Source organism: Pongo pygmaeus, chromosome 15 (genome assembly GCF_028885625.2).
Source record: "Pongo pygmaeus isolate AG05252 chromosome 15, NHGRI_mPonPyg2-v2.0_pri, whole genome shotgun sequence".
Classification (NCBI taxonomy): domain Eukaryota; kingdom Metazoa; phylum Chordata; class Mammalia; order Primates; family Hominidae; genus Pongo; species Pongo pygmaeus.
Window position 1 is genome coordinate 35,037,412 of NC_072388.2, and position 15,063 is coordinate 35,052,474.

Here is a 15,063-nt window from a genome sequence, read left to right on the forward strand (position 1 = left end):
AAAATGGAGATAATAATATGGAATTTCTCTGCTTTTAAAGTTATTTTAAGGCTCAAAATAATGTGTGAAACCATTTCATAGAGTGCTATGCAAACACCATTGTTCTTGTTGCGCATAAAAAAGGAAGAATGGGCCGGGTGCGATGGCTCACGCCTGTAATCCCAGCACTTTGGGAGGCCAAGTTGGGTGGATGACCTGAGGTCAGAAGTTCAAGACCAGCCTGGCCAACGTGGTGAAACCCCATCTCTACTAAAAATACAAAAATTAGCCGGGCTTGGTGGTGCATTCCTGTAATCTCAGCTTCTAGGGAGGCTGAGGCACGAGAATCACTGGAACCCAGGAGGCGGAGGTTGCAGTGAGCCGAGATTGTGCCACGGCATTCCAGCCTGGGCGACAGATCGAGACTGTCTCAAAAAAAAAAAAAAAAAAAAGAAAGAAAAAGAAAGGAAGAAATTGCATACAGATTCTAGGAGAGAGAGACTCACTGATGATGTTTCCATTTCATCTCCCTTCATTATAATTTTAAACATATTTGTATAGGGTAACTGATCAAATATTTTATTCATTTATCTCAGACTTCCATCATGGAAGCCAAAAGTGGAAAAAAAAATACCAGTCCCAAACTCTTTTGACTGGGAAAGCTAAAATCCAGATGTCCATGTTTTTATTACTTACTCTATGCAATCTTCCAAGTAATTCACTTTTTTGTTCTTCTGTAAAACTCAGCTACATTTGCTGTCAGAACTAGTGTTCAGCAGTCCCTTGTCAAAAGAATTGATCAGATATCGGCAGATCATGTTACGTAGGTTGTTCCAGAAACCTACATTTACTGTTGGGTTTCCAGTCTCCTAGGCTTTTCATGTGAGAGCACCAGGGGACATTTAACAGCTGTTTAAATGTCTAGCCATATAAAAAAAAGTAACTGAAATAAATGAGTTCAAGAAAAGAGTAGAACCGTACACAGTTGGCATGCATTTGGTTATAGTAGCTGCAGTGACCAAATGCTTTTCTGTTTCAATTCTCAAGAGTCCGAAGACCTACAGTCTCTCACATGGTACCAATGTTTGACACAAGAACAGCCAGCTGGCCCTCTGGAGACCATATTTTATTGTTTCTCACTAGGAAATTTTTAATCCTCTTTTTTGCCAAGCTGTTTCCAAATTTAAGAATGACATTAAGGGAAGATGCCAAAGAATTAAAAGGAAAAAATCCTAGCTAGTTACGAGATTCATAGTATCACTGCTCCTCTCTAGGGGGCCATGTCTCCCAGCTATCTTGTATAGGCAAGGGCTGGACAAGACATTGCTTTGTTATAACAAAAAGTGATGCTATTAGGTTTCCTAACAGGATTTTTCCTAGAAACGGGGCATGTATGATTTTTTAAAAATAACAGATACTTCTTCTTGGATAGCCTATTTGGCAGAATGCATATTCTCAAACATTGTCCATTTTATTGGACAAATGAGGGCATTTTCCTAGAGGCTGGAGTACATTGCCAATTGGAGGGCCGATGCAGATTTTGTTTTGCTTTGCTTTGCAGACTTGGAAGGAGAAATTAGTGCATTTGCTCTCTCGGGGGCTCTTGTTGCACATACATTTGTAGAACCCATTTGGTCAATACAATTAACTTCTGTGAAAAGCAGCAAAGTCACCAAGAAGGAGGGGAATGGCGTAGGGAAATGTTCAAATCACCAAGCGAATTTTGTGTGATACATGAGATATGTCATTGTAATATCACAATTCTCCTTAGCTGAGTTGTTTACAGTCATTCCTATAAAAGGCCCTTCAGTCTGCATCTGACCACAGAGTGACTTTGTCCCAAGGGATAGATCTGAAGTCTTATATTTACCACAGCTGGCGCAAAAGCTGGAAAAGTGACCTGTTTGGCATGTTGACTTTTGCATAGATATATGCAGTATGTATGTAAATACATGCATGTCTTGGTTTAAAAAGAGTCTTTGATAAATGTACTCTTTATTTCATATTCTTGACCATATCTCATATGGGGCCTTTCCAGACATATCACTATTATCATAAATTCATCACTGGGAGCTATAAAATAGCCAAATTGTGAGTTATTAGGAAGATGGCTTTCAACAAGTAGCTGAACATTGAATAACTCGAATTCATATTTTAGTAGCTGGGCTTGGGAATCAAAAGAGTTTTTGTTTCTAGATTTTGCTTTATGAAATAACACACACATTTAAGTATAATAAATACTCTCACTTACCAATGCTGGTGACAGTGACACATATCCCAGCAATTTCTTGTACTGCTCAAAGGTGAAAAACTGTGAAACAAAACCAAACTCACAGATTTATAACAATTTTCCTGCAACAAACTCTTTAATTGACTCAAATTTCTTTGGTAAATCATTATGTTAACCAGCATTTCAAAAAATGATAAACTATCTAATACAGTTTTTAATCCTGTCTCGGGTAGTTGCTATTGGATCTTTCTTTAACATTCACAGTTTCAAATGCAGTTATAATAACCTACAGAAGAGCTGATGAAATTCTTTAGAGCAGTAAATGAACCATACAACTTCCATTTACCATGACCATTTTCAGTTTCCCCAGACATCAATATACGGCAGTGATTCAACATTATAGGCCTAGAGACCTGACATCTTTGGTCTCCTATGTTTTCTCTATGAACTGCTTTCCCAGTGAAAGCCCAATTTTCTAACACATTTGTAAAAGACATCCACTTTTCAGCCTTAACTTGCATTTCTATTGTGGTGTCTCCCCACTGCTCCATGGAATTGAAAACACTAAATAATTATGAAGATGCCATGATAAACTAGGGAAGGACCCAATGAGGTAATCTAGTCCATCCCCTGCCATAAAGCAAGCCTGTCCTCAACCTGAATGAAGAAAGAAAGCTGCTAATTCCTTCCTTCAAAACTGATGGTGATGAAGATGGTGAAGGTATTGTTGGTTTCTTCAGTAGACAATGTTTAGTATAATTTTCTCTGCAAACAAATTTCAGTGGAGGCAAATCTAATCAATTGCTTCATATAATACATTTTCCCCCTTTTTTCTTCCTGTATTCTACTTTTTGAGCAACAACTGTGCTTGAACATGTTTTGCTCCTGGGTAGCATGTTCAGGTAGCTGTCAACACCACTGATAAGGCATGCTTTTAAGTTCTGCTAGAGTCTGATTCTCCAGACCCCAAAAATGGTGTGGGTATTATATGGTCCCCAATATTTTCTACTCTATTACTTTATAGCCCAGTAAAATGGGGCAAGAAAGCAAAACCAGACTTCAGAGCCACAAATACTCTGTTGTTAGGAAGAAGTAGCTCCTTATAGATGGCTTCAATGAGTGTTTGGGCAGCCCAAGAATCGTTTTACTAACTGATAAATTTTGATTCTTTTCAACACTCAGGAACTACTTTTGTGCCATGGTCTTTTAAATGCACTATGAATGTAGAATTTTCTAGAACAGGGATTCATTCATTCACTCATTTAATAATATTATTAGAGACCTCCTATTCTAGGTACTGGGGATGCAACAGTAAACAAAGAGAAACCTCTGCCTACTTGAGCTAACATTCTAGTGGCTAGTGAAAGCCCTGAAACTACCCTGGTGTTAAAATAGTACTCAACAGCAAACACCAGGGACCACCACTTTTCTGATGAAACCATTAACCACTAGAAACCATTAACCATGGAATGAAAAGTGTTATAATCTTAGGTTTTTTTTTTTTTTTTTTTTTTTTTGAGATGGAGTCTCGCTCTGTCGCCCAGGCTGGAGTGCAGGGGTGCGATCTCGGCTCACTGCAAGCTCCGCCTCCTAGGTTCACGCCATTCTCCTGCCTCAGCCTCCCGAGTAGCTGGGACTACAAGCGCCCACCATCACGCTCGGCTAATTTTTTTTTTTATTTTTAGTAGAGACAGTGTTTCCCCATGTTAGCCAGGATGGTCTCCATCTCCTGACCTCGTGATCTGCCCGCCTCGGCCTCCCAAAGTGCTGGGATTACAGGCAATCTTAGCTTTTAAAAATAATTTTAAAATTTTTCTTCATTTTTGTGATTATCATCATCATCACTTTGACAATCACCTTGCTGGCATTTTGAAATGAGCAGTCCTAGAGCTGAATCCAGGTTATGCTGCTTAGCTGTGAAAGCACAGGAAAGCTGCTTAACCTTTCTAACTCTCAAGAACACAAAATTTACCTTTTAGATTACCATTAAATAAGATAATTTAAGTAAGATTCCCTGACAGGACTGGCACAAGTGAGACTTTTGAAAAATCTTAGTTTTTATTCCCTGTAACTTAGGTTACCAAAGGAATCATAGAGGCTTTAAGCATATGAGCACCCCTCTCAATGCTCTGGGGCTGCTGAAGCTTTCCAGTCTGGCTGGTGGGAACAGGCACTATTCCCAGCCCCATGTGACTGCTGAGCACTGTTCCCTCGAAGCCTTTTGGGTGGTTCTTTCCCAGGCATTGGTAGTTTCCTCGCAGTCGTGCACTGGTCAGTACTCAGCTGAACACTTGAGGGATCCCTCTACAGATCTCAGGAGTTCTATCTCTGTGCAGCCTGCTCTTCCCTGGTACTCTGTCCTGTGGACTCTGGCTGCCCTGCTCTCCCCTGGCTTTCAGCTCCTTCTCAACCCAGGGAGTCCCCTGAGCTCTGCCTCAGTTTCCCCTCCCTGTCCTGGGGCCTGAAAGTATCCCAAGGCAGTAAGCTGTGGCATCACAGGGCTCATTTCATTTGTTTTCCATTTCTCAGGTATTTCCAGCCTTCATCATCTGATGTCCAGTGTCTTGAAAACTGTTATTTCATACTGGTCCTGTTACTCTATCTCCACCAGGAGTGGAAGTCTTGGCCCTCCAGATACTCTGAACAGTAGATGTGGGAATTTTCTCTCTATGTATATTTCTTTGTTTCTTTCTTTAAGTTTTCTTTTTATATATGTTTTCTTTATTCATCTAATATCAACTGAACATCTACTATGTGTAGATACTATGATTGGTATAGGTATACCGCAGTGAGCTAATTAGCCTTCATAGTTTATAATCTCTTGTGAACTTAGTTAGCATAAGGCAGTCCTTGAGAAACTGCACACAGGAAAAGTGGTATTTCTGCACGTGTGAAGCTCAAGACTGGACCCTGAAGCCTGAACCATGGTGCCGCCCATCTGTGAGGGATCAGCTGGTCTCTCTGAAGTCTTCTTTTCCTTTTGCTAACTACAATACTAACTCTGTCTAATTTGTGAAAGAAGTTTCATTTATTTAGCATCAGTAAGTCTTATTACTTTAATGATAAAGCTCATTTCAAAGAATTAAGTACATAAAAACTTAAGATTGTCTGTTTCTGATTATGGTAATGATTTTAACTAAAGTGTCAGTACCAAAGAATACACACACACACACCCCTCCCCCCCAGTCTCTGAATATTTTTTTCTTTGATGACATACAATGAAGCAGTTTATGATGTATGAAATCGTTAAAATCAGGTGATTGCTTTCCTCACAAATCCTGAGATAAATATCTATAAAATGAATGTTTTCACAAATTGTGTTGAAAAACTAGTGCTATCCATCTGGCAAAGATACACTTAACTCCAAGTTATACTTAAAAAGCCAACATACTTACCATATGTCTCAATAATTTTAAGGTAAAATCTACTTGAAACAAGATGTCTGGGACACATACACCATATTCAGTTGCCCAAAAGTTCATCTGTTAACCATTGTTCTGGCACAGAACATTGCTTTTGTAAAATAGGGACTAACTCTGTTTTATAAAGCTAAACTATTTTTTCTGTAAAAGATTGCTTAATGTTGATAAGTCTTAATCCTCTTAAAGTTTAAATTGTCTCCAACACATAATATTAAGAAAAAAAATATTCCAGGAAAAACTCTAATTTTAGTTTACTTTATTTATACATGTAAATCACTGAACAGATGAATATATTATTCCATGCAGACAAAGTGACTTCCCTTTTGAACAGGAACTCTGCTCTATTTGTTTACTTGGGCAATCTTTTATCAAGTAAAGCCATTTCATAATTCAATTCAGTTCTTTTGTGTACTTTGGTGAACTTATTCCAGATTCTTTACTGTGATTCAGATCCTTATAACAAAATTTGTATTGAAGTGATACTATAAAATCACAAAACCTATACCAACAAAGAGGGTGAGTTTATAGAGAAAGTATGTTCTAAAGCTTTGTTTTCCAAATTCTAGACTTGAATTCAATCCTATTAAATTGCCATTTTGACATAATATAAAGGTTGGATGTCCATGTATATATGTGGGTGATTTTATCATAATTTTTAACCCAGTCACCCTCTTGAACTTACTGAGTAAAAGTATATGAACTGTTCCTTCTTGTCTTTCAGGAGTACTGGGAATACATTTCACACACATGAGTAATGTATGTGAAAAAAAGCCTTATGTTGCTTGGAAAGTAAGTCTTTAAGTTTAGGTTATCATTATTATGGAAGGACAAAGCCTTATTTGGTGATGTTGGTGGTGCGGGGGAGGGGAGCAATGCCTGTCAGAGTCGCTATGATCAGGAGTTTTGTCTGAGAGAAGACAGTAGTCAGATTGAGTTCTTTTGCCCCCGGACATTCTGCTGGATCTCCTTGTTCCTCTTCAGATACTGAACTAGCAAGTAGTATATAAACCTCTACAGTTATGTGGTTAAGTAAACGGAAATCCGGGTAGTGGAAGTAATAATTTTTGTAAGAACCAGAATAGAGAATTTTAACAGAGGAGACTAAGGGGGAAAATGAAGTTGGCATGCCAAAAAATTATGTTATATGAGAATCATATATAAAGAAATATGGTATATTGGTTTACTCTGTTTATGAAATGGGAATGATTTAGGGAGAAAAGTTTTCCCTCCTCTCCTCTTTCCTCTTCCCTCCGTCTCTCTTTCTTTAATAATTATTTCTCCAAAGGAAAATTTCTGAGTTGCTTTGAAGAAAGGTCCAAGCTATTTTCTGGTTTGATTACTAGAATTTTATCCACCATGTTGTTTTTTGAATAATTTTCCCATTAGAATGGAATGCTTTTACCTGATTAAAAAAATCTACAAATTGATCCACATATTTGAGAGACTGACCAAGTCTAATTATAATAAAAATTATGCTATAATTTCTGCATTAAAATTTTTAGTGCTTTATATATAATTCATTTTAATGTCTTAGAGTTTGTTGTGCTGAAGCTGTTACTGTACCCTACTTTTGCTTGGTGCGAACACATGCAATGCTTACCTTCACTGCTCTTTTTGGGGTTTCAGCCAAGATAGGTGGCAGAATTCCCTTGTAAAAACCAAATAACCTGTTGGAGAAATAAAAGATTTCCTATGAGTAAGGAAATTAGGAAACAAGTATTTCTGACTTTGTTAAGATAATCCTAAAGTATTCCCGATTATTCAACATAGCACGCCAATCATGAAGTCTTCCTTTCATTCTAAAATAAAGAAATAAATTTTATGTCTATTAGCTTTATGATATTCAGAAGGTGAATACGTGATACTGAGACAGGGATCCCTTAGATAAGTTGCTAAGCATGACCATTAGTTGTACCTTAACGAGGAATCTGACCCTCCTTACTCTAAGGGCTCTTGAGTTTATTTTCTCAGTTGTGTGGCAGGTAGCTTCAAGCTATCTACAGTCCTGCATTTCCTCCCTTGTGGTAACCAAATGAGGTTAGGATTATACCTGAACCCATTAGACTGTACCTTTCTGAGGCTAAGGAAGTGATGAAATTTTCAATTTTAGCTTTACTAATACAAGGGAACTAACAAGCTCTGTGGGTATGGTACTAGAGCTTCCAGCCCCGTCCTGAATTAGTCATAATTTTTAGGCTTCCTTGATGGAGGTGGAAGAAGGTCACAGAGGGCCGGTTATAGGACTATGTATCGCCAACAGAAGAAATGTCAGACTCCCTTGCTGATATGCAAAATCACAGGGCATGAGACGGTTTTCTTTGCCAGTGTTGATGGGCAATATAGTCAGATACTTTTAGAAAAAAAAACAAGAATGAGTGACATATGGTTAGATTTATAACAAGTCACCATTTATTTCTTATTATATTTTTAGAATTCAAAATTTTAAATTCTTTTGTCCTGGAATCTTCACATATATGCCATATCTTCATTTCAAACCTTAAAATATATAAATAGAAGAGAATATTATGCATTATTTTCTGAGTAATCACTTTTCCTGATGAGTCCATAAGTGACTACAGATAAGGGCAGAGCTCAACATGTCCCTAATTTAGGATATCCAGCTAACATGGGGCCGCAGCTTCTCTGATTCACCCCACCAAGCTTCACTCCAATTCCCTTAAACTGGGTCCACTTCTAGCTGTGCTTCTGGGAACAAGAAGTTGAGAATTTATTCAAGCGAACCCACTGTACCACCGACACCAACATGGCGACCTCTTATTCTCCCTCAGTTCACTGGCTTACACGGTACCTTTTGGTGAGGGGACTAAAGCACTTGCCTACTTTACTCAATTCATGGGCTTACACAGCCTCAATTCAGTGGCTTACACAGAAACTTGAGGGCAGCGCACCCTTTGGGGTTCTTATCCCAGAATCCTTTTTTTTTTTTTTTTGTATGTAACCAGGATACAAATATTTGTTAAGCTTATGGATCTCATAAAGAGGAAGAAAGGAATCAAATTATTACCTGATATGGGCTTACTCTGGCCACGATTTTTTTTTTTTTTTTTTTTTTTGAGACCGAGTCTCGCTCTGTCGCCCAGGCTGGAGTGCAGCCGCACATCTCAGCTCCCTGCAAGCTCCGCCTCCCGGGTTCACGCCATTCTCCTGCCTCAGCCTCCCGAGTAGCTGGGACTACAGGCGCCCGCCACCACGCCCGGGTAATTTTTTATATTTTTAGTACAGACGGGGTTTCACCGTGTTAGCCAGGATGGTCTCGATCTCCTGACCTCGTGATCCACCCGCCTCGGCCTCCCAAAGTGCTGGGATTACAGGCGTGAGCCACCACGCCCAGCCTGCCCACGATTTTTGACTTAATGGATAGTGCTAGCATTATGAATAGGAAGTAAAGCAGATATGTGATTTGGAGAGCTATGGCAATTCATGACTTGTCTCCACCCCTTTTCCATTCCAATTTGAACTACTGATGCCTGAAATTCTCACATCAACACGAATTTCTTCTAGCAACTAATAACATTTAAATACTTTTCTCATTTAAATTTCATTATAAATTAATCACTATGTAATTTTTGGCATAAAGAGTGACCAAGCATAGGTTGGTCTTCCCAAAAGATAAACATGATTTTCTTGAACAGAAGTTCTATATATAAAATGAAAAAGGTTATTAGTTCCGTTCTTTCTGTGTTGATCTTTCCCCATCTGGAAGACTATGCCTGATTATTGTAGGAAAAAAAATAAAGAGAAACACTTCAATAAGTAAAGCTTTTAAAACAGAGTGTCCAGATCAACGGGGGAACTTGAAATCCCACACTACAGAGAACAGTTATAGGAAGAACAGTTGCTTCAACTGGAGAAGAATGATCTTAGGGAGAAATATGGTGAACATGATGGATCTTTTGAAAGGTGTGCGTGAAGGAAAGACATTACACTTTTCTCTTTGTTTCCAGGCGGTAGAACTAAGACCAACAGGTGGAAGCAACAAGAAAAGACATATTTTTGGCCCAGGTGGAGCTTAACACAATGAAGTACTTCTAATGGTCAGAACTGTCTAAAGATAGAATGGGCTCTCCTGAAAAGTGGTGAGTTCCCCTTTGGTATGTGATCAAGCAGTCTGGATGGCCACTTGTCATGAATACCAGCAATGGGAGGTACACAGCAAATCCATGCATTTGATGGCCCTCAAGGCTGATCTGTTTCAATCCTCAGATTCTGTTATTCTGAGAAAAAGAACAAGAAGACATGGGCAAGCACTTCTCTGAAGAGACAGAATCTGCCATACTTTAGACTTTTGCATCAAATCTTACACTGCTTCTCTGGAAGCGGACTAAAGTCTTATAAGTACACAGAAGGTCTTCATTTTAAAAGTGATGGGGTAAAATATTAAAAAGAGGTGTGATGCAGGAGAGAAGAAGAGGCAGCTGGGAGAAGCATAAGGATTTAATATGAAAAGAGCTGGGAGGTCCAGAGCCCTCTGCTTTGTGTTGACGATGCTTCATTGACGTGCCCTCCTTCCCTTCTCTCTGCTCAGCTACTTTCATGTGCCATCATTCCCCTCCTCCCATACCACCATCATGAGCTTCCAAAGTGAGAATGAGCAATTTTAACAAGAAGTTCTCAAAGACCATAGGCAGCCTTTGTTGGTAAATGGAAGCTAGGACTACCTACCTCCTCGCATTGCTTTTACCATATACCCATGCAATAGGGGCCATCTATGGAACACTCAGGTCAGCACTGCTTCTGCTGAGGACTGCCCCATCAAGTTGTTTTAAACACATTCATACAATATGATATAATATGATACAGGGTCAGTCTTGCTCTGCTTGGTGAAAACTGTAACATATAAAACTAGAATTTCAATGGCAGCCATGCTTTTAGTCATTTGGAGAAAGTCAATCTGCAGTGATAAAAAAGAAAGAAGCCACCATTTAGGGAGGCACAGAAGCAAGAAGAGAAGCTCTGTTTTTGTGAGTGTGGCCCTGCTTCCAGAATTTAAGCCTAGTTATGTCTGGCCTTTCTCAAATATTGGTATTTGTCTCTGCCTTTGATTCTATGAGATGCTCAGTAACATTTCCATTAAATTCTCTTTTTTACTTAAATAAGTTTGAGTTGCATTCATCATTTATAACCCAGAGCCCTGGATCCAGAAAGTAAGCATCATAGTCCCTCCAGCCAAAGTGGCTGCTGTAGAACCTCCGTGCCATGTCCAATCATAGGAATAGCTTCACTCTCAGTTAAAATTGGCCCTTGAGCCGACCAGAAGAGTCACATATAAAATGCAGGTAAGAGCATGTGGTTAAGGGCTCAAGCTGATAGCCATTCTTGACTAGATAATTATTGAAAGTTTTCCCAACGCAAAATATTATATGCAGCTTTCTAAAAACCAAAAAGGAATTGTGATGTTTTACGAAGCAGGTACTTTTTTTTTTTTTTTCTGCAAAAGAACTGATGTTTATACTCACATGCACTGTCCGTTCTGCCTTCATGTGGTTTTGGCTTGCTGTGCAGAGCCTACAGCTTACCAGGACCATAATCCGGGAAGTTAAGAGATTGGTGACACCCATTGCTAACATGTGTCATCCCGCTTACGTCAAGAGCAGCCAAGAGCTGCTTTCAGTCTACTTGCTGGATGAATGGATCGTGGGATTCTAAATGTTTATGTACACCAAAGGCAGTTCTTCTCTCTGACATGATGGCAAAGGCACCACTCTACTCTAAAGTTTTGACTCGCATCAAGCCAACTAGAAGAATCTTTGGAAGAGGCATGAGAGCTACTACAAGACCTCCCATAAAACTGTATTATGAACTACATGGCAGCCTTTATATTTTGTTCTCAAAGTTGTTACTTCTAAAAGATGCGAGTTTGATTTTAACTATCCTATATAAAAAAGTATTAGCTTGTATGTTTATGGATTTTTGTAAATATTATTGTAAGTAAAAATAGACAAATCTGTTGAAATCTTACTATGTAATAGCTTTTGTGTTAAGAATAAAAACATGTAGGTATATGTACACATAGTAATCTCATTCAACTTTCACAACAATCCTTTAACATATTTATAATTATTTTCCTCATTTTGCTGGTGAGGACTACCACCATGTCATTGCCAAATAAGATATAGCAACCTAAATCAAGTTCTTTATGTCCTTGACCACTAGGCTATACTATATAGCTTTTTTTTAAACAACTATTTTAATAAAAGCTTTTGAAAAATTGTTTATGTTACAACAATACCTTATCATTTCTTATTTTAGAAGGAAGCAGAAAAGGCCATTAAAAACAGGTCTCTATTCCAATTTTTATTCAGTTCTGTTTTAAGGTAACATGAAATACTATATAACTGATAGAACTGGTCTAAGATGAATAAAATCATTTTTGTGAAAGTTTTTGGGATATTGATTAAATATTTTCTAGTTGTTTTAGGATGAGAAAAAATGAGCCCTAGGATAAACTTTTTCCTCCCCAAGATAGACTTTCGCCCTTAAGAGGCACAGCAGGAGGCTAGGCACGGTAGCTCACACCTGTAATCCCAGCACTTCGGGAAGCTGAGGAGCTGAGGTGGGTGGATCACATGAGGTCAGGAGTTCGAGATCAGCCTGACTAACATGGTGAAGCCCCTTCTCTACTAAAACTACAAAAATTAGCTGGGTGTGGTGGTGCACGCATGTAGTCCCACCTACTCGGGAGGCTGAAGCAGGAGAATCGCTTGAACGCGGGAAGTGGAGGTTGCAGTGAGCTGAGATCATGCCACTGCATTCCAGCCTGGCAACAGAGCAAGACTCTGTCTAAAAAAAAAGAGGCACACCAGGATAATTCTGTCAATGTGGGAGAATGTTGGTTACTGACCCAATAGATACATGCTCCTCACTCCACTTGCTCCTCAGAGTATAAGTGATCCCCACACTCCATGCTTAGGGAGGAGAGTCCTCCTCCAGCCCAAGGGATAAAGCAGAATTGTTCAAGCCCATCATGGTGGGCTCATTCCTTTTCTAGTGAGAGGGTTAGGCATGGACATATGACTGAAACCTAGCCCAAGAGACAAGAGGGAATGGTGTGCTGGAAGGCTTGGATTTCCAGTCTAAGGCAAAGAAGCCCACAGGAAGAAAAGTCCTGTCTTCTTTGCTAGGTGTTTCCTAGCTGTGTGAGATGCCTGTGGACTGCAGCCAAGTGAGACATCATTGCTCCCAAGCTAAGGATGGAGCACATCCCTTTCTGAACAAAGAGCCTTAAATTGAAATTCTTAAAATCATAATTATATTAAAGATAATTGTTAAATCTTAAGCAATGCATTTATAAGGAAGCTGTGAGAACTATTCTTAAGAAATGGTCTCAGACTGTTTATGCTAGGGAGTCCATCACACATAAAACCCCACCCCATTAGTGTGATTGTCTGTGAAAGAACCCCTTACCACAGATGAAATACAGAGAAGCTAGCAGATCAAAGTCACACAGCAAATATGAGGAGGGGGTACCAGGACTCCAAAGCCACTAGATTGTGATAGTTTATAGACTAATGAGAGGTATTGTTCACAAACCTAAGTAGATACACAGTGCTACAATATTGGATCACATTTGTTTTTAATTGTATTACTTATGTACATCTTTAAAATGAAGATCAAAAACATCTCACGTGTTCTTCTCAAAGACAGCTCACACATAGCTTATTTGAAATACAGATTTCTGCCAAACCCTACAAAATAATTTTATCCCTCATTCAACCCCCTCACACCCCCATCTTAAAAGTGTGAAGCTATTTAACATATGGGTGGCTACGAGGTCACAGAGCAACCAATGAAAAGATGCTGATTGTATGGAAGCAAGGAAATGTGAAATTTCCTATGAGTTCCAGCTTGTGTCCAGTCTCTGTGGTTCATGTAGAGCAAGGCAAACCCTCAAAGATGCCTTCTTATTGTCTCTCATTAGTAGGGTCCAGTTTTAGGTTACCCTGTTTTTAAGTCTTAATTTTAGACACCTATAGAGACCAGTCAGCCAGACAGAGCCTTAATTAAACATTGTGTACCTGATATCTTCAGTCAGTTTGAATGACTAAAAAAAGTTCCTTGCTTTAAGTTAGCTACTGAAATCTGAAGACTTTGTGGTAAACAGTGGGTAGACAGGAGAAGGCTTAACATTCTGAAAATTTGACTCAGGTAAAGAAACTAAAAAGGAGTGGAAAAATCACATGTCCTGTCCGCCCCTCCTTTTAACCCTCTGAGTCACCCCCATTGTTGGTTTTGCTGGTATTTTTCTAATTTAGTATGTAGAAAATATGTGTTTGGGAATCATTTGTACCATAGAGTTGAACTCCTCTTTCAAGCAGGCTGAGAAACTTCCTAAGTTACTAGGCTATTAGGTTTTTGGTGTTAAGAGCAAGAACATGGAATATTTTCTTCTTTGTAGCTCCCAATGAGAAAGAAAAACAGTGTAGCTGCTTCACAACTGACTTTTAGAAAGAGTCAACCTTGTTATCTATCAGAAATGTTACCATAAAACTAAACTGATACATTAAAGAGAAAATGCATATAAAGAAATCTGTGAACAAGACATTTTTCCTCCTAAGAGAGGAAAAGATCCATGTGTAAATTTGCTGCTCATGGAAGCTGGGGCTTTCCCTGGTTGTCAGGGATGAAGTGTTTTGGGATCCAAACTGCTGATATTCATAACCAAAGTCCAGCAACCATCACACTGGGAAAGCCAGGATAGAGATGCACATTATCTGAGCCTGAAAATATCAATTACAGAAATGATTTCCGAGTTGAAAAGCCATTTTCCAAGCCACCTGCAACACACTCACACACAGCATGAGAAGGATGCTTTCACCTGGATTCCACTTCTTTGCCAAAAACCTGGCATTCAGTAAGCATCCAGAGCAGCAATAATACTCACCAATGAAGCATGAAATAGGAGCGACAGGGAAAGTGACACCAGATCCCCAGTTAGGGAAATTGGAAAGCATTAACACGTCTGTATACCTAACAGAGTACAATTAGTACATTTTATTTTGTTTCAACAGTCAGAACCCAAATGAACATCACCATTCAGCTCTGTTCTGGGCAATGATTCAAGCTCATCTTTGGTACAGTTGATTTTGAAGCCTTACAGTCAATCATATCTTTACAATTTGTTCTTCTTTCAGGCTTCAGGCATCCTCCTGATTTCCATTTCTTGTATGGAAGCCTTGAGTCATCTGTTCTGGCAACATGACCAACCCAAATCAGTCATTTTCTCCAAATTATATTGAAATACAGATCTTGCTAGTTTGTTGTTTTCTTCTTCTTTCTTTTTTTCACAATTTTTTCCTTTAAGGATCTCCTAATACAAAGCTGATTGAAGGCATACAATATCCTCTTTCTTCTTCTGCTGTCAGATCCAAGTTTCTTACCCACATGCTGTGGTTCTGTAATTAAAACAACGAA

The 15,063-nt window shown here is 38.9% G+C and overlaps 1 protein-coding gene across 1 annotated transcript in view; it reads right to left on the reverse strand.

The window, feature by feature from the left end:
- The window catches only part of SLC25A21 (solute carrier family 25 member 21), a 510,379-nt gene that overhangs the window by 49,442 nt on the left and 445,874 nt on the right, over positions 1-15,063 (reverse strand). The window contains exons 4-5 of the mRNA XM_054448733.2: positions 7,232-7,298; positions 2,231-2,290 (exon numbers count right to left, since the gene is read on the reverse strand). Coding sequence (XP_054304708.1) covers positions 2,231-2,290; positions 7,232-7,298 — 127 coding nt within the window. The remainder of the gene's footprint in view (positions 1-2,230; positions 2,291-7,231; positions 7,299-15,063) is intronic.